We start from the raw sequence: 19,882 nt of genomic DNA, 5'->3' as shown, positions 1-19,882 counted from the left end.
GCGAAAGCTCGAATTTATAGCGGATGGGTATTCTGGATGAATTTATGAAAGGAGAGGAGTGAGAAGAGTGGTATCATGGGCTTGGTGTTATGGTCTCTAATTTTTTCCTTGTTATTCTTCCTCACTTGACTCAGGCCGTTCCTGTCATCCCAATGCTGGTTGTTCGATTTCTGAGAGCAGTCTGCTGAAATATACATATTCCCGTCACCACCCCCGCATACGAAATGCGTCGCGAACATCCAGGGACGGCACTCGCTTGATGGAAATACGCCAAAAGAAAATAACCAGTAAAGTCAGCGGAACTGACACTAACCAGAAGATCCAGAAACTCTGCGATATGCGGATTACAGAAGGGTCGAAATCGAAGAATTGACTTCCAAATATGGTCTAGATGGTCAGTAATGAACTTCCATAGTCGCCACTTCGTGGCTCGACGTGTGCTTCGGGTGGATTCCATCCTGTTTGTTCATTGCTGCTCTGGTAAGATGGGTTCCGAGCCCCATGTGCATGGCATGTCTGACATTATATAGTTATTTATTCCCGCCGATCTCGGCGGTGAGAGGAGAAACAATGGCCGTTACGAGCAGTTCAAGTATCACTACTGGGGTTATTCAAAGGCCCCGGCCAATCTCCATGAGATCCAGCCATCGAGGGCTAGCATCCTGTCGGCCCATCGTCAAAATGCAAACGGTATATCAAAACGACCTCTGCGTCCTAGACAGCTGTGCTTGCTTCGAGACGAGGGAGGAATTGTGATTGTAAACGTCAGCGAATGGGAGGCAGTGCATGGAAGCATCGAGTACTTGTTCATATGCTATACCACCGAACAGTTCAGTCACGAGTTGAATGAAGACATGGATGAGCTTCATCGCATTGCCGAGGCTGCAACAAGGACAGCTGGAGTCGCTGCTTATTGGCTCGCGTGCAGCTGCATGCCCGAGGATGAGGAACAATTTGAAGATGTCTACCGGATCAGCGACGTCGTCCGGGGTGCCCATGCCCTAGTGGTGATTATCGGCCCTCCTCCTGGTTTTAGCCCAGACGCAAGTGAAATGCTCCGTCATCTGGGAAGTAGGATGTGGACCTTCCCAGAGGTTCTCCTGAGCTCATCGAGGCACCCTATTTCAATATACACGCGTGGTTGTGCCCCGGATTCCTTCCGGACTCTGTCCAAGCGGAACTTTGCGATCGAAGCCTGGGGAGACGCTCCTGTCTCAAGACAGCTTATCGATCATTATGAAGCATCGATTATACTCAGTCCTCTGGAGCTGGTCTCCGTTGCCTTGCAATGCTTTCCGAATCGTGACACCACGGCGTACTATCCAGGAGACCTTTCATACGCTCTCATGGGGCTGTTACGACGCCGCCCAAATGTTAACCAGAATGACTCGGCTTTTGAAGCCTTTTGTCGACTCTCTTTGGCCAACGACAGCGATCAGCTGATTGAGCGGCTGATATGCATGCTCCCTCGAAAGAACGACCGACCCTGGCATGAAATAGACGACTTCTGGGACAGTAATCTCTGGGACATTGAGCCTCTTTGCCAAGTCGTCGGTCTCGGGGGCGAAGATACTGTGATCCTAAGTGGTGCCTTTGGTGCCCCGATACGCTGGAAATCCTTCGAGCCGGTAAACCTTTTGATGCGCAACACAGTGAGACGTTGGGTGGCCAGAGCTGTCCTTCGCAGTACTCCTCTTTGGCTCTTTACAGGCGTTGTCTCTTTGCTAGCAAGCAGTCTGTCCAAAGGAATCACTTTGCTCACAATGATTGGGTGGATATTTACAGGCCTCTATATCTTAGTCATGTTGGCTTCTCCGTATCTCATCTACTATCTATATGTTGGCAAGACATGGGCGGCGCAGCCATGGCTGTTCGGATTCGAGGGCTACATGGACATTGGTGAGATTGAGACACTCATCTTCGGTATCAATCTTGGCCGATTGAAGTGGAGTCCATATTCTAGCGACCTCTCGCTGCATGAAGCCCAGAACGGCGAGTGCGCGGGACAAGATCCAACGCGCAGACAATCCACCGCACAGTTTGTGTACGCTGCCCAGAATTCCCAGTATGGAGAGCTCAAGCTCTTCACCTTGATCGACACCAATACCTTGACCGTCACCCTATTCCGGGCCGTCCGCCCACCGGTGGCAATGCTGCTCTGCGGCAGTGAGGGTGGCATGCAGCGAGCTCTGCTATGTTCTTATGACTGGAAATCCCAGACCCTCTACCGTGAAAGTGTCCTGCAGGTGGACACGCTCGTCTTGGACCGGATGTCACGGGTGGATCGATTTCGGCTTGGGTTGAAAAGGTCTGTGGCGGAGACGGTGAGGGCCGCTCGCTAACGTATGAAAGTTATGCTACATGCATGAGTCACCAGAGACATAAACTCACAACAAAGCAATCCTATGTTTTGCATGACTATATAAAACCCCGAGTGATGTGGCGCCGCCTCTAACTTAGCATCCAATGGCGATTGTGCAGTAATCCCACGGGTTCTAAGTGCTGGTCAAGTGTTAACTGACACAAATCCATTGGCGGACAAATTTTAGACCAATCATCACCTGTCAGCGGGCGCTTTTCTGGCATGCCGGTACGCAGGAAGCGAACCTCACAGTTCCTAATCGACGGTTGCAATAACGTGGTATGGTTCAGAGCGTGTACGGTGTTACGAAGATGTTGCTGCGGTGGAGATTGTTTCGCAGCTCCTCGGCTTCCTCCTCCTTTAGGAACAGAGCTTTATACTCTGGTGGGCTATTACAGCCATAGGTACACTTCCATTCCGAAGGAGAGGGAGAGAGGTGGTGATGCCGAAATCTCGCTAAATAGAGAGAAGGTTGACTGGTTGGCAAGAGCTGTAAATCACAGATGACATTATCATCAACCATGATCTTAGGGTTATTTTGCTTAACATGTAGAACGCGTACTATATACTATAGCTTAATCTTCTGCTTCATTGAAATCTTTTCAACCAAGTCATAGACCATTCGTTCATTGAGATAGACCGCATGGTTCGGCTGCCGGCGTCGTCTTCTTCCTGCGTCAAGGACTCAAGGACACCTGACAAAATTGACATGGCAACCACTTTTTCTACCACAAAATATCAATAGTAGTACAGTACGGAGTACATCTGTAACTTGGGACCCAACTTCCCTCGCGTCAACCTCTTCTCGTTGTACTATATCTCCCACAACTACCTGTAAGCGTTCGTGTGGCCTTTATTGTGGCCCTGAAACCCGAGATAACACGCCCGCCTTCTCCCTGAACAACCCACCATCACACCCTCTGGCATCAATACACACTCGCCAGGAATGTCTAACATTGGACCACTCCCAAGTGGCAGATAACGGCAACAGCACCCCAATACCCCAAGGGCGATGACACAGCAGACTTCGGCCACTTTGTGAGCAATGAAGACGAGGAACTTGATCTCGAAGAGGCTGTCGAGCCCTGGCATAAGTACGATATAAAGAAAACTTCACATGTCTCCTATCCCATTTGTGTCGGAGAAGTGCTCAATGAGAGATACCTGGTAGAGCATAAAATCGGGTCTGGATGCTTGTCCACTGTCTGGATGGCCCACGACATTCGGGACAAGAAGGATGTAGCCCTCAAAGTGATGTCTTCGGGAGAATGGGGAGAAACCGAAATCCGCGTGCAGGACAAATCGTCCAAAATGTACAAGATGCCTCTCTCCACGATCTCAATAGAAGTCCCAAATACGAGGCGCTCGGCCGGCCACTAAAGCGAATCATACCCTTTGTCGAGCTCTGGAAGCAGGGAGAGCTCGTTCATCCCGTTCGGGTCCTTGACAATGTACCCACAGAGGAATTCTATCTCAGTGACTTTGGTTTGGCGATGAAACTTGGCGACAGCATGACTCCACGCGGCTATCCGCCCATGCAATTCTGCTCCCCGGACCGACTTCATAGGAAAGATCCGAGTTTTAGCTGCGACATGTGGAGTTACATGGTCATCTTCGCAGAGCTTTACCTTGGGTATACGCCTTTCCCTACCTGGCTTAAAGGTGGAATAATATCTGGTATTGTCAGATGTTTGGGTCCACTACCTGGACATTGGAGGGGCCTTTACACTCATGATTCCTGGTATGATCAGTGTAAAACGCCCGATCAAAATCATAATCTTGCATCAACAATTGCGTACTTTCGTCCCGAGGCTGATCCAATTGAGCGAGAACGTGTGCACTCCATTATGAATAGAGTATTTACTTACTTCCCAGAGAAATGTCTGACCGCAACACAACTTCTGCAGAACCCTTCATTCAGATCTATCATGAACAAATATGGTTGTTGATGTTATATCCTCTTTGACTTCCTATTGATATTGGCCAAGGAGTTGAGAACATTTTGTCTAATCCAACTGATTATGATCATGACTATCTTCATCTATACCTAGGTCATAACTCATAAGCAAATGGGGCTTAGAGTGTCTTGGCTAGAGTAACCAACATGAGGTGATAACCAACATCTTGCCATATAATTGACAGGTTATCGCATCTGTACATGTAAAACGCCCCCAAAGATCAACACAACACCAACCCTGCCACAATACACCAGTCCCAGTTCCACCTCGTCGCCTCAACGACATCATCTACATTCAACATGCCGACCCCGCTATCAACCAGAAACCGCCATAGCCTCATGCGCAGGCTGACAGGCCAGGAGGGGATATTCCAGAACCGAGAGAGTAAACCTCTCTCCGAGGCAGCGCTGATTATCTTCTGCATGGCCTGTTTCTGGTTGTCTGTTGGGCCCCAGGGCCACACAACACCGACGGCCTTTTTCAGCGAGACGCTGGCGTAGTAGCTGTTTTCCAATGTGTAGGTGGAGTTCTGAGCAAGGTCGTTTAATGGGGCGTCGAAGAAGACATAGCGATCTTCCTCTGCGACCACCAAATCAAACACGGTGTTTCCGGTTCCAACGACGGTGACAGGACCACGAACAAGAGTTTTGCTTGTTCCGTTCCAGTGCGATAGCCATCCCCCAACCCGTAGAGGGGCCAATTAATTGAGGAGGACCGGCCACGTGGCATCTCCGTCGGTTTTGATGTCGATCAGGAGAGTAAGGCTTGTTGTGGGGTCGAAGTCGAATACGCCTACCGAGCTGTTGGCGGATGAATTGGTGTTTAGGTTAGAGAGGATTGTTATCAACGGGTCGATATAGAGGCTCTTCAATGTACGATCAGAGGACAGAGAGCGCTTCGCGTGACCAACGAGCAGATCGCTGCCCTCTAGCCAGATGTCTGCTTCGACGCCTGTGCAGCCTGCTGCAATGGCCTCGTATAGAGGCACTGAGCGCCAATAGTCATTGTGAGAGTGGCATTGGACCGGTGTTATGCCCAGACTGAAGTCTTCAGGCCAGGGAGATAGTGCGGCGACTGAGTCCGCCGGGCCTTTCCATGTCTTGACAATTCTCTGTAGTCCGTTCGATGGGACAGTAGGTGTGAGTCGATCAATTAATGTGAGGACAAGTGAGAACCAGACCCTGGGAAGTGTCAGTAGGACGGGTTTTACTTAGGTTATAAGGGTATTACTGACAGTACAGCAATACCACCCAGTGCAAGGAGAATCAGGACGACAACAAGAACACGGTTTCTCCTGGCTTTCTTCTTGCCCACGATTGTCGGATTGAGACTGGATTTGAAGCTCGTAACCCAGCGGCGAGGAGCCTTCTGGTTGGGTTCATGGTATGTATGTAGAGATTTGTTGGAAAGATCTGAAAGCCGTCGTTCAGTCGGTGTTGTGTCACTACTCGAATCCGAGCGCCGAGAGGAGAGGCCGGAGAATAGGACAGCCATGATTTGATATTCCCAATAGGAGAATTGGATGTAGCGAACGACTCTTAACACTCATTCTGCTTTGTCAAGGGAGGTAAATATTATATAAAGACCATGTCAATGCAGTATTTATATAGGTGCCTAAATCACCCATGATCCCCAAGGCGGATACAAAATAATATCCCCTCACCTAGTGCTAAGTAGTATGGATGGGATTGCAGGTCCTCCAAGCTACCAATCATGCTCGGATGCTCCTAAGTTGATTGGTCACCCTTATAATGGTAGGTAGCTTATTTAGGGCAGAAATCTACATATTTTATCTTCTGTATTGATGTCCTGACCAATCAGCTTAGGAGCTTGGTGGACCTGCAATCTATCCACCTTCCAAGTTAGTACCGGGTGAGGGGAAACTATTTTGTGTCAGCCTTAGGGATCATGGGTTTTAGGCACCTATATAATGCTTCATCAACATGGTCTTCATATAACAATTACCCAATAGCCATCCTTTATCCTGATAACAATCAACGAACATGTTGGCTTTTGAAAGTTGAAAGTTGAAGGATTGCATGGTTGCGACTCAGCCTTCAAGACCATGCCAAGGATCCGAAATATCAGGGTTGATATTGAAGATGTTGGTGGCGGCGGATTCTGCAGTTGATGAAACCAACAACGTTGACAGTCAGAAGGTTCACTCACGTCGCGGACAGCTACGGACGACTACCAAGTCCTTGTCTTTACAGACACTAGCTCTAATATCTGCAATGACAGCACCTCGAGGAAGTGCTTCCAGGATTTAAGGTGGGCTACTGCCATTAACCTTCCAAGAAAAGGTCCGCGAAGCAGTCGCCGCAGTAACAAAGCATAGTCTGAGGGGAATCCGATGAAGGAGATCATCAACTGAGGCTCATTCCAGTAAAGGTACTCATAAGGACGATCTTGCCCTACGTCCCTACCTCCTAATTCAACCAAACTTCCGCAAGGTCAGCCTAGGGAGAGCTTTAATGCGTGTGGTATGTGAGACTGATCTACTTGTGGCTACTCATTTTTCGCATAGCCGTTAGATATAATGTCACTGGGATCAGAAATCACATCAAGTCGATCAATATATGAGTGCGACTTGGCGCCACAGCTTATGTAGCTTCATGAGCCTGCAATTACGCTATCATAACTAGGACAATGACCTTCATTCTAGGATAAGTTTGAAGAAGGGATTGCAACTTTTGACGATTCTATGATTGAGGAGAGAGGAATTTGTTAGGTGTGCGGAGGAACTCATGGAGCAGGGAAACCATGAGACATCTAGTGTTGGTGTGAGATATATAAATTGAAGGGTACAATGTGACACGTGATTCTCACAAATAGAACCACCGCAATGATGTCAGGCAGTCAGGCAGTGAGTGGATATGATTGGCTATTGAATGATGAATGACCTCTCACCGATAATACAATATTACTAATTGTAGCCAGGTACGTAGGTAGGCTTTAATTACCCTGACGCCTTGCTGAAAAGAGATATGCATTATGCATTGTATATGATTACTGTAGGCTAAAGACGAATTTGTATGACAGGATACCATTCACACCTGATCTACATAATTGGTTGCTGCCTAGAGTAGGTAGTGCTGATGCAGAAGAGATGGTATGATTGGAGAAATATCTAACCGCCTTCCGTAGGTACATCATTCGGACATAGTGTTGTCGATATCCGAGTCGATATCCGAGTAAGCCTTATTTTATTTCCTTTCGCCATTGGTACACCCCTAAAGCCGAACTTCAATACTCTTTTGTCTTTGTTCTTCTCTTTCCACTACCAATGCAAAATTTATAAATTGAGAGACCCTCCAAATCAATTTGGCGCGATATGCATCACAGTTTACTCATAAGACCATGGCCTCGTCAATCACAATCAAGAACGTGGCGCTTGCCGGGGTAAGTTCGACAGGCTAATGAGACTTCATTAATATTTTCAACTAACAATATAATAGGCAACCGGTAATGTGGGATCTCGTGTCCTCACGGCGTTGGTTGATCTTGGATTCAATGTCACAGTGCTGAACCGGAGCGCTAAAGCCCCGCAGACCGCTGTTACGGAGAAAGTCATCGACTTCAGCTCAATGGAATCCATTTCAGCTGCAGTCAAGGGCCAGGATGCGGTTATTGATACCACAAATTCGGACGACATCGAGACGTCCCTGCGCCTCATAGCTGCGGCCGCCGCTAATGGGGTTTATCGCTTGTATGTCCATCCCGCTCTTTCGGGTGTTCCTGTTTGCTATTGAGGATTCGTATGATATTGCATCCGTTTATACTGATACCCCCTTGAAGTATTACCAGTGATTTTGGCCTCGATCCAGACCTACCAGGAGTTCATGAAATGCCCGTTTTCGGGAGGAAAAAGGCCTTTTACGACGCTGTTAAAAAGTCCACTGAGTCGGGTATGACTTATACAGTGATAGCTTGCGGGCCCTTTCTTGACTGGTGTCTTGCATCTGGCTTCGCTGGTATTATTTTGAAAGACAAAATCGCCACGATCTTTGATGACGGAGCGAACATCGTTCCGTGGACTACCTTAGAGGATGTCGGAAAAGCCACAGCCGGAGCCCTGCTCAAGCCAAACGAGACCCGCAATCGGCCGGTTTACGTGCACAGTGTTTATATGTCACAGATGCAACTTCTGAATATGGCTAAGGAGGTTCTCGGGGATGGTGGCTGGAGAACAACATACCAGGATATGAAGCCTCTATTCGACCAATCCATGGAGGATTTGCGGTCAGGAAACATTACGCCCATGACTTTTGGGGTCCAGATACAGTATTGCATAGCCACCCCTGCCCTCGCTCATCCCTGGAAACGGGACGATAATGGACTTGTGGGGGTAAAAGAAAGAACGCCTGAGGAGGTAAAGGAGCTCATATCTAGCCTTGCCCCTCGGTAAGAGTACTGTGGCGTGAAGTTTGATGGTGGGGCTGTTCATTGGTAGAATAAGGCTCTTAAGCATTGGTATAGCAAATGAATTGAATGTAGATTCATTGCATCTATTCTAATAGTTGAAATACCTGCCCTTTCAGTCGTTAATATCTTTCACGAGATTAGTTTCACAAAGCCAATTTCACATATACTATCTTTAAAGCTGATTTTTCATAGCCCATAAGGAGCTCTATGTAAAAGCCCTAATCTGCCGTGATGATTCTACCCCAAACAACACCCCTGAACCGAGGTGAAGACCTGGGCGCGTCCGCAAATGTGCTGAATCGCGCCATCCAGGAAGTTGGAATGGGACGTGTCAGCCAATCCAAGCTAATATATATGGTGAAACGTATACAACGGAGTGAACAGGGATGAAGGTCTGATTCTTCCTATCTACCACTAGATACTAGCATCTATAGACAGGATGTGAGATATCGGTTGGAAAGCAGACTCGTATAGAGGGAACATATCGAAGAAAGCATATAAAACGTAGCAAATCAGAGGCATATCGGCGGGTTGAACCTGATAGCATTTCTCGCGATCTGATTGGTCAAATCAGAATTCCAAAGGATATCCGTACTGTAAATCCTTGCCGGGGGCGGTAATCTGGTTGACAGGACGCTACCAATGGCGGCCATTATACGGAGTAGCCAAAATGCAGATCAGCTGCTTCTCTGTGTTGTTTTGCCTATCCTTCGTACTCAACTCCACCGATCTCTGCTGGGTATCAACTCATTGCTGGGCTGTCCACCAGAGGCTGAACGGATCAATTCACCAAACTTATGAGATTTGTTCTCGGTTGCTTAGCGTACAAGGAAGGCTTGTCAGAGATGTTGACCCATATTGACTGCCAACTAGGGAGGAGGTTCAAAATGTTGTGCAAAGTGAGAATGAACATATCTCAACGCATCATAATTGGCCCTGTTATCGAAGATTAAGACTTGTATATTCAATATTGTATCGAGAATCCAAACTGACCCCGTGATATTTCTAGAGCCACTTGGATTAAATCGGTGCCAACGTGCCAAGTGCCAATCTTCTATGGGACTCCAGCAAATCCAACTACTTAGGATGGTTGTCGGGTCTATCCGTACCCAGTCGATGTCCCCTATTGGAAATTTTCAATCCTCATCTGGGCAATCCCAATTGGTCAGATATAAATATCACCTCTAATCGAAGCCTCAATGAGGTATAGTATGTAATCTAACAGGATCCACATAAAACATGCTAACATGGTTTAACTTTGTGGCTTAGCAGTGACCAGGGGCCTCGGACATGTTTAAAAGCTGGGGGCTGCCTCGGTGAGTTTGGTCCTTAAATTCTACCCAGCTTGAGACAATATGGGCAACGGGGGGCACTATGATATCCTGATTCCTTTACAGGACTTGCCCTCCGCAAGGAATCCAAGGGATACCAATGAAATCTATCAGTATGTCCCTGACTAATTATTTTATTTGCTTGAGAGACGGTCCTAAAGGCTGTAGAGAACCAACACCGTCGGATGGACCAGTAGCCCCTCACCGAGTCAGCCTTGACTCCAACGGCAGTATACGCATCAAGGAAGAGGGACAGGACCGATCAAAGGCAGAGCGTCGAAAAATCCTGGTACGGCGGGACCGATCGACCGCTGTTCGGTATTTCCTTCAATTCCATATGATTCCACTCGCAGCCGCAATAACGCTCATCATCCTGAACGTCCAAACACGGTTCCTTGGGACCGATAGCCAATGGTCCAACTTACTTCAATTCATCGCCAAATTCCACGAGATCCTGATGCAAATCTCGATCGCGACGGCGCTGGGCGCCTACCAACAATACCTGCTCACTCAACCCACCTCTGCGGTGCCGTTTGGAGCTATTTTCTCTGCATATCACACCACACAAGTGGGCTATTTATGGTCACCTGAATTCCGCGCCAGTTTGACGACTCCTGGGTTCCCACTGCTTCTAAAGATGGGGTTTGTGGTTTTTGTTCCTGCGAGCATCTTACTTGCTTCTGCTGTCGGGCCTGCCAGCGCTATTGCAATATTGCCCAGATCCGTCAATTTCACCCTACCAGACTACCAATTAGCGTTGGATCACACCTACAGTGATGTCTTTCCAACGGCATTTATCCAGTCTGGCTCGCGTTTAGAAGATGGAATTTTCAACCGTAAGATACATGATTTTGGCAAGGGTTGAAAGCGCACGGCTAAATATGTCTTCAACTCAGAAAACGAACAATCTCCTGCCATTGGTTGGGAATATCTCAGAGGTCTTCCAAGCGTGGGACAAGACCAGCCCACGTTGGTCGGGACGCAGGTAGTGCATAAGGATTTGGGGAATGGATACGGAACATTTGTCGAGGAGATGCCACCCCTATACTCAGTCGACCTGTTGACTGTGATTCCGCGTACTTTATCCCTCTCCGACACATTCACACGAACCTTATACGTGCAATTTGCCCCCAACGGCACAGTGGCTACGGTGCAGCAGGCCCCAATTGCAGCAGGCCTATACAGAGCTGTAATTGGCTCCCTTGCAGTAGTGAACAACCGAGCTACAACTGGTGAGGCAAGCATCCGAATCGCACATCCGTTTGTGAGCACCATTTGCATGCTGAATGCGATTATGGACAAAAATGACAGCCGCCCCATTCAATTCCCTGTAACTTATCTTGCTACCAATGCCTCGGGAGTTGAAACCACACCTTACACTAATATCACCCGACGACAGCTCTGGGACCAAATTCAGAATCAAGGGCAGGGGCAGGTCATCTGGGTGGATGATGTTCCTTTTTCGACGGAGCGAACGCTAGGAGCCATTGTCGTACAGCCGGATCTCTGCGACAATGGTCAAAAATATATCAGTATGTCCGCATGTGCAGTAAGCGGGCTGTGGGCCAATATAACTTCTCGGATGGTGGTTGCAACCAACGGGTCAACTACGACGTTCGGCTACCGAGTGGAAAGCCTTCTCTCGGGGGATTTTCTCAACGCTCTCCCAGCATGGCCGCCGCATGCAGTCTCCATATCTAAAAATTGGGCGAACAGCATCACCACCCAAATTGGTTATCAGAATCGAACGGTGGCGGACAGTCTCCTTCGGTCTCTCTTATTGACTGAGAACGTGTGCCCGGCCAACGGTAGCTACCCGCTGTACTCACCGTACTCACCTGCATCACGGCCTATGATGCACGAAGTCATTGTTTCCTCTTTAGTGGCAAATGGCATGTCTCACGCAGCAGGTCCCTTCAAAATGTCAGCACAAAATCTCCACGATGGCAACTTCCGATGGATAACCCCAAGTGGAGACCTGGTGAAACCCCCCAGCTTGATCCTGACATTCCAGTCTCGTGTTTTGGGCTTTGCATGGAATATGGATGGGACGGCGATCAGAATCTCTATTCCGATCCTTATTTTATATTGTCTATACGCAACTACCTATGTTGTATACACCTTCGTCACGGGGCATAGCTCGCATGCTTGGGACACAATATCAAGCCTTACAGCTTTGGCGTTCAATTCAAGGCCCACCAAGGTACTGGAGAACACGGGTGTGCGCATTTCACAGACAGAAACCTTCCGAAATCTAGTCAGCGTTCAGGAAGTGGAGGCAGAGAAGCGGTTGGAGCTGGTCTTCCAACAGGATGAACAGGGTCGAGGGCCAGTGCAGCGGGTTAAGGCTGGTAAACCATATTCATAGACAATTACTATATACCTTACCATTTTCATGAAAATATCAATCATTGATTTACCCTTCGCACTCAATTCCTATATATAGTGGGCATATGTAATTAACTCGTGATGCTGAGACTGACCAGGCAATAGGACTGACGCTTATCTGGGTAGCTTAAATAAGCTCTATCAATCCCATCGAAGAGATTTTTGAAGGCTTTCAAGAGGCGGAAAGTACACTTCTAAGTTAGACCCCGGCCAGTGCTCTCACTTTTCCCTCAATGGGGCTCATCTGCGGGAAGTGCAGCGGACTAAAGTGTGAAGGGCCGTTTCGGGCATGCAGGCTTGATGATTGAGTTGTAAGTGGGAGTTGCCTCGAGTTGAGAGTTCCAAATATATTTTGGTTTCAACAAGGTTGCATGGATGGCTCCTGTTTCCATTTCTGAACGCGAGGCAGGCGTTACCTGAGTGCGGTATGCGTCAATATATGTCCAAATCCATACTTGCTCTGGTTGGCGGCCTATAGATCAGGCCCATCATTTGTCCAATATCTCGAAAATGTCCATGTTCCTCACCATGCAGTCGGACTCCGAATGACAACCCAGCTCAGACCGCACTTCACGAATATCTGGGTAGCCTCGCATAGTCGTAATGATACTAGCTGCAGTCTCACATGGCGTAGACTGGCCTGTAAATCGTCTGTCACTAAGCTGCTCTATTTTGGAAGCACCAGAAAGGTCAATGCCTCGAGCAGTCAGTTGCTCTGCGCTGGAAGTTTGGTTACCGAGAAGGTCCACCCGTCTTTTGGCAGTTGAATCCGACAAGGGAGACAGATCAATTCCCTTTACTGTCATCTCGTGCGAGGAACTTTTATCTTCATGGAGCCGTGGAGTTGACTGTGCAATACTGAGGCTCACTAGGTGATCGCCTCGGGTTGTTGGCGACTGCGAGATTGCCAGGCTGGGTGCCTCTGTTGAATACTGATCGCATGGAGTGTATCCCACTGCGTGTGTTTTTATGTATTCTGAAATCTCCTCTTGCGTAACCCCATGGCGCCTCAGTAACATCCGAAGGAGGGCATTTTCCGCCGCAACCTTCCTTCCTGCTGCTTGAACCTCAAGTGTCGCCTCTACTCCAAGGCTCTCGAATCTGCGCACTCGTTTCTCAAGATCATGTATGTATTCTTGACGCCGGGCGCGAGAGCGCCGTTGGTTTTCGCGGACTCGTGCCGCGGACGTGGTATGGTCGGCCTGAAGTATATTAGTCCAATAAAGCTTACGTAAAATGGCGTGGCTTTCGTTTAAAACTTGCTAACCTTTGCAGTGGTTTTTATGCGTTCGGTCCTCTTATTACCCATATTTGCGAGAGCAATAAACAGAGAAAACCATGTTAAAGGTATTAAATAATGTAGTAGGGGTCTTCTGAGGTGTGTTGAGTTCATAGAATGCTTCATGGACTAGGGGCCCTTCTTAGAGACCAAAGCGGTGGAGTATTCCGCCCGGAAGAACTTTAATGCGGTGACAAGGGTGGCAAGAGTGGGGCACAGACTGACCTAGAGCCAATCACTAGCTATCCTACCCTGGCCAATCATAAGTTAGCAGTGACACTCTTGTTGTCATGCTTTCGATAGTCGCTCCTTTTCAACTACCTAATGATAAGAGACCGAACCTTCTCAGATGAACGCTCTCTTTAGAGTATCATGAACAGTTAATTACAGCCCAGAAATCTGCTCTGGGCTAGCTTTGTGGCGACACACTTATACAACAACGGCCTATCCTGTTGTCGGCCAGCTAGCTACAAATGAGGTTTTCAGATGTGACACAACTCTTGCACAGCCCGGGGCTATAGAGAGTCGATCTCTCGCTATCCCAGAGGCTGAAGGTGACACTGATATTCGCCAAAGTACCGCCCATTCATTCGGGACGGCACCCAGGACGACTGGGGTAGTACCCTGGAGCTGACAAGAGTCCTGGATTTGGCTGGGAATGATTTGCGAATCACAAATGAGAGGCTTAAAGTTCTAGTACTATATGGGAGGCTACGCAGAAGATCGTACTCGCGGCTTGTGGCATTTGAAGCTTGCCGAATTCTCTTCAGGCTGGGCTGTGATGCTCGGGTCTTCGATCCTGAAGGACTACCGGGGAGAATGATACCGATCATGTCCAACCCAAAGTGTAGGAGCTTCGCAAGCTGAGTACGTGGAGTGATCGGCAAGTTTGGGTTTCGCCTGAACAGCACGACAACCTGGTTAGTTTTGTGTTTCCCCTTCACCATACCAAACTTGGGGGAGTCTTACTTACCTATGACATCCGGGAATTAGACCGCGGTCTTTAAGAATCAGATTGATTCGATTCCTCTAAGTACTGGGAGTGTGCGTCCGACACAAGGTCGGACGCTTGCCATCGCCCAGGTGTATGGTGGTTCACAGTCATTCAATGCGGTCAACTCTTTGCGCATCCTCGGCTGCTGGATGCAAATGTTTACAATCCCGAATCAGTCCTCAATTCCCAAGGCATATGCCCAATTTCCGGAAGGCCAACTGGCGGATCAGAGACTCATCCCCAGTAGTAACCGTGAGCGTCTAGTAGATTGGATGGAGGAGTTTATCAAGTATACAATCTTGATGCGTCCTCATACGGCCCTTTTCAGTGACTGTTTCAGTGAAAGGAAGGAGAAGAGAGCAATTAAGATAAGAAGGAATGTATAATCATCTATATGTTATCAAGCTGGCATGGACAAATCTTTGGGGAAGGGAGCACTCGACCCTTCATTTCCCGGCTGCTTGTATAATGGTATAGAGAGACTGAAACATAATGACCCAGTCACTGCACCAGCCTTGTCCTATGTTCTCCCTTTTCGGGTCCTCTTGCATTCTCTTGGTGCGCACATGAATACCAAATTGCACGCCGCATAGATGTAATGCTTTGTGCCTGGCGCGCTTCATTTTTTGTGCTTTCTCCGGATTGATCAAACGCGGAAAGGAGACATGGAAAAGGCCTCCAATTAAAAGACTTAGTTATTGGCCAATAATCTACTTAATAAGCCAGGCGCAATAGTATGTCACCACTTTGCTCCTATTCGATAGTCAGCGATAGACAAAGTGGATTCCTTGTGAGCATCATCGCGTTGCAGTGTGGGACAAGGAGATCATTCTGATCAGACAGACTTACAATCCAGACACCTCACTATTCCACACAAACACCCTTGCAAGCATCTTCTAATTCTATCCAAACCTCCAGGTAGGTCCTAATCCATAGCCAAATCCGTATTGTCTAGCATGCCACGTGTGAAACGAAAGACCAAGGCAAGAACACTCCCAGCCCGTTCTCTATCAATTACCGCATCTCACACTTATACTAGGATGAAGACCTCAAGCGAATCCGTGACAACCAGCGCAAATGCCGGCAACGGCAGCGCGACCATGTGGCCGAACTAGAAACCAAAGTCGCAACTTATGCGGAGGCTGCTGCTCAGGCAGACATGAGGTGGCAGGCTACAGAAGAGAAGCTTCGCAAAGAAAACGAGGCACTGCGGGCCCTGCTAGCCTCCAGCGGTCTCAACTACGATGTGCTGGAGCATGATACCGCCGAAAAGAGTCAAGAAGCCATCTTAGATGAGACACAAACCAGTCTCAGCTTTGCGGCAGATACAGTGCCGACCACCCTTAAACTGCACGCTGGCACATTTCCCCTGCAGTTGCCGAACGTATGACTATCCACTGCGTGCACAAGCGGTGTTCGGTGCCGTTCGCAGAAGCGATGACTGACCAAACATATGTCAGGTTATTCCTAGCTTTGGATTTTCCGCTACGATACCTGGGGTTGCAGATACTGGACTTCCGGCGCCTTCGAGTGTGGGTTTTACGCCCTCGCCATCTACAAATCTTGATACTTGCCTGAACTTTCCAGTCTCCAATCTCTATGGACCGACGGTGCTGGAGAGAGAATCACAAACCCGTCTGCTTGAGCTTTCGCCTCTGGCTAACCAAAGTACAACCGGCGGTGATATCACCATAGGATTACTTGATCCTATTTTACAAGACACAACCCTTTGCGCTGTTGCCATTCGGATCATTCATCACTGTAATAAGAAGGATCTAAGCATGCTGGAGCTGGATACTAAGCTCCGTCACGGCTATAGGGAAGCAAGGTCTCCTCTGGAAGGTTGTAGGGTCAATAACTGGGTTTTACTGACTGTCCTTGCCGAAATTATACAATAGTCCCTTTGGTTTCTTTTCTCATCTGTTCATAGTTGCCAGTACACGATGACAGTTGTTGCGTTACTCTCGTCAATTATTGATGTTTGGAAATTTGACTGTTGTGCATATCTTTCCTAAATGGTCATCGACAGAAGATAGCGAATCATAAGAGACTGACAAGTATATTGCAGAATCAACGTGAATAGCTAGATACGAAGCGAGTGACATATCAGTATTGCCCTTTGCTGGTTGATGATTTTGGGAGGGGTATAGTGGTGACATACCAGTTATACGGCTGCCCAATCACCAGGCAAGTTAGCCCTGCCTCGCAGCATGCTTGCGCATAAACCCATCACTTCTGGTGTATGGGGCTCCTGACTTTGGCAGCTGTATATTTTAGCAAGAGGACATAAATACAAACTCACACCCTCTTACCCGTTCACTCCCTCAGTTAGGGATCAATCTAAGCCAAAGGTTGCCTGCGGCTTTTTTCCCGCTTCACCTAACCACTCTCCAGGAACATTGAAGTTGCCAGACAACAAGCATTGCCACACAGGGCTCTTGAGATGCCTGAAAATATCTATCAGCAAGTGCAGTCCACCTATGGCGAATATTGCCAAACACACGTCCGTCACAGGTGCCCCACACGACCATGACAAGGAAGAGGAAATCGCATTGGCATTTGGGTACAGCGCGAAAGACCTACGGGCTCTTCCAGACAAAGCAAACCTAGGATTAAGTTGTGGCAATCCAGTGGCATATGCGAATATCAAGCAGGTACCTAATAGCTGATATGTGCTCATAGACTCACACCTTCTAACACTTGGACAATTGAACTAGGGAGAGACAATTGTCGACCTCGGAAGTGGAGGCGGCATCGATGTTCTTCTCGCAGCTCGCAAGGTTGGACCAGAAGGAAAGGCCATCGGGATTGACATGACGAAGGTTAGCGATTCTGCCTCTTGAGGAGCTATGAACTAATCCCTGGGCCAGGATATGATTGATCTCGCGAAAAGAAATGCCGAAGCGGCTGGTCTGTCCAATACAGGGTTCATTGAGGCCTCTATCACCTCGATCCCGCTCCCGGATGCCAGTGTCGACTGTATCATCAGCAACTGTGTCATCAATCTTATCCCATCAAAGGATAAACCCTCTGTATTCCAAGAAATTGCTCGCTTACTGAAGCCGGGCGGAAGGGTTGCTATCAGTGACATCCTGGCGAGGAAGGAGCTCCCAGCGAACATCGTCAACGATATTGCTCTCCATGTAGGATGTATTGCAGGAGCCAGTCAGCTTGCGGAGTATGAGGACTATCTCGGACGCGCAGGATTCAAAGGTACGTACTTGGCCTCCACACAGATACTGCTGTTCCGTTACTGACATGACGTTAGACATTCTGATGGTGGATACCAACGCAGACCTCAATCTTTATAAACAATCCTCCTACCTAGGTCAGAGTAAATGGTGTGGCCCAGCAGGTTCTTCCAAACAGCGGGCCACTGAGATTACTGAGATGGACTTCAATGAATGGGTTGGTAAGTTCTCTTTCAAGTCAGTACTGTTTAGATGAGGACATTAACAGTTTGTCAGCCTCTTTTCAGATTTATGCTATCAAAGGTGGTAGTGTCTAGACTGCAGGTGTCTGAGATTTAATCCTGATATTGTTTTCATAATAAGCATTAGTGTATTTGATATTAATGCGATTCAAGCAGACTATCTAGTTTGCTCACTCTCTTGCTGGTTGTCCTGAATTTTCAAGCATATTATGAAGTATCCTACTTGCTAGGCGCAAGCCATATCTATGGTCATCACCCTCAATCTTTCCAACCGAATCGCTGCGCCAGAGCTTTCACAGCGTAGACAAGCCCCAACAGCACTGGAACCTCGATTAGCGGCCCCACTGTAGATGCAAGAGCCTGGTTGCTGTCCGCTCCGAATGTCACAACGGCGACAGCGATGGCCAGCTCAAAGTTGTTGCTAGCTGCAGTAAAACTCTGTGTCGCCGCCAATTTATACCCAAAACCCAGCTTGTATGTGATGAGGAGAGTAGTGAAAAATATGACGATGAAGTAAACAATAAGAGGGGCCGCAACCCGGATAACGGAGACGATCTGATGCACCACCTGGCGTCCTTGAGAAGCAAAAAGCACCAGGATTGTGAATAAAAGCCCGATCAATGACCAGGGGCTGGCCCATTTCAGAAAGACTTCATCATACCATCTTGCGCTTGTAACCCATCGGAGGGTGAAGCGCGTGAGGATTGCGGCGCCTAGGGGGATCCCGAGGAATACAGCCACACTTTCAGCGGCAGTAGAGTACTCGAATGTGACGGAATCGCCGCTTATAACTTGAATAAACAGGACCCCTAAAGGAGCGAATAGCACCATTTGGAGGATCGAATTGACAGCAACCAGGATGGCACAGTATTCACCGTCTCCTCCTGCTAATCCGGTCCAGATTAAGACCTAGTGATAGTATAAGTGTCAAGAAGCATAATGATAGTTAGACCTGTTTTGGATCGCTTGGAGATGCCTACCATAGCAATACAACGAGCCAGCCCAACAAGAATCAACCCCTGACGCAGCTCTGGTTCATCAGGCAAAAACGCCCAAGCCAATGCCAACTGGACGGTTTCACGTAAGTCAAGAGTCTATGAGCGACATAATCAAGGATCCACCTACCATGAAGAACGGGGCTATAATCCAATTGACAAATATGCTGAAAGCAATCTGTATCCAAATCTGACGTGTCCGGAAAACATGATGCAGACTCTCATATCGAACTTTGCAAAGGATGGGGTACATCATGACAAGGAGGCCGATAGCTGGCGAGGGGCAATTAGTACGTGGGATGTCACTATTTATCGCCAGCAGTACTCACCGATTGGGACGGAGACCCCTACAAATTTCCCTTTTTGCAACGCAGGCCCGGTGTTGGGAACGAAGTTACCAAGAATGATTCCAATTGCCATGGCGAGGAAAATCCACAAAGCAAGGAACCTGTCGAGTATGCCGAGATTCTTGAACGCAGATTGCTTGCCTTGGGCCGCATCTGGAGAACTCGGTTCTCCCTGTTTTTCCACGTCGGAAGCTTGTCCTGGGAATGGGTTGGCAGGGTCAGGAATCCGTTCCGGATGCGTTTGGGACATTGTGATATGTTGTTCTGTGTATCTTTTTTGAATCAAAGCTGATGTATGAGGTACCAATAAAGAAAGAGGCTTGATTCGCTAAGTGGTTCGTGTGGCTCATATGAATTTCTTCTAAACATC

The 19,882-nt window shown here is 48.1% G+C and overlaps 5 protein-coding genes across 5 annotated transcripts; 3 read left to right on the top strand and 2 right to left on the bottom strand.

The window, feature by feature from the left end:
• Positions 1 to 401: 401 nt before the first annotated feature.
• Positions 402 to 3,742, top strand: CDV56_104441 (uncharacterized protein; the record flags this gene model as incomplete). Its single annotated transcript, XM_026758060.1, has 3 exons — positions 402 to 437; positions 531 to 2,324; positions 3,341 to 3,742. The coding sequence occupies 3 exons, from the start codon at positions 402 to 404 to the stop codon at positions 3,740 to 3,742; spliced, it is 2,232 nt and encodes a 743-aa protein (XP_026610919.1).
• Positions 3,743 to 4,540: 798 nt separating this feature from the next.
• CDV56_104227 (phosphatidylinositol-specific phospholipase C/glycerophosphodiester phosphodiesterase family protein) lies at positions 4,541 to 5,814 on the bottom strand (the record flags this gene model as incomplete). The annotated part of the gene is made up of 3 exons (XM_026757846.1): positions 4,541 to 4,970; positions 5,043 to 5,501; positions 5,555 to 5,814. 3 exons carry the CDS (start codon positions 5,812 to 5,814, stop codon positions 4,541 to 4,543), a joined length of 1,149 nt encoding a protein of 382 aa, XP_026610918.1.
• A 1,866-nt stretch (positions 5,815 to 7,680) lies between these two features.
• CDV56_103938 (aromatic alcohol reductase) lies at positions 7,681 to 8,728 on the top strand (the record flags this gene model as incomplete). Its single annotated transcript, XM_026757557.1, has 3 exons — positions 7,681 to 7,722; positions 7,779 to 8,029; positions 8,119 to 8,728. 3 exons carry the CDS (start codon positions 7,681 to 7,683, stop codon positions 8,726 to 8,728), a joined length of 903 nt encoding a protein of 300 aa, XP_026610917.1.
• A 1,372-nt stretch (positions 8,729 to 10,100) lies between these two features.
• CDV56_102917 (uncharacterized protein) lies at positions 10,101 to 18,245 on the top strand (the record flags this gene model as incomplete). Its single annotated transcript, XM_026756536.1, has 10 exons — positions 10,101 to 10,189; positions 10,245 to 10,912; positions 10,973 to 12,408; positions 15,777 to 16,121; positions 16,198 to 16,498; positions 17,252 to 17,391; positions 17,455 to 17,559; positions 17,608 to 17,950; positions 18,006 to 18,149; positions 18,205 to 18,245. 10 exons carry the CDS (start codon positions 10,101 to 10,103, stop codon positions 18,243 to 18,245), a joined length of 3,612 nt encoding a protein of 1,203 aa, XP_026610916.1.
• A 183-nt stretch (positions 18,246 to 18,428) lies between these two features.
• CDV56_102714 (arsenic resistance protein) lies at positions 18,429 to 19,762 on the bottom strand (the record flags this gene model as incomplete). The annotated part of the gene is made up of 4 exons (XM_026756333.1): positions 18,429 to 19,079; positions 19,151 to 19,237; positions 19,296 to 19,438; positions 19,495 to 19,762. 4 exons carry the CDS (start codon positions 19,760 to 19,762, stop codon positions 18,429 to 18,431), a joined length of 1,149 nt encoding a protein of 382 aa, XP_026610915.1.
• Between the last annotated feature and the right edge of the window lie 120 nt (positions 19,763 to 19,882).

This window comes from Aspergillus thermomutatus, assembly GCF_002237265.1.
Source record: "Aspergillus thermomutatus strain HMR AF 39 chromosome Unknown NODE_267, whole genome shotgun sequence".
NCBI lineage: Eukaryota > Fungi > Ascomycota > Eurotiomycetes > Eurotiales > Aspergillaceae > Aspergillus > Aspergillus thermomutatus.
This window is presented reverse-complemented; position numbering and strand designations above follow the sequence as displayed.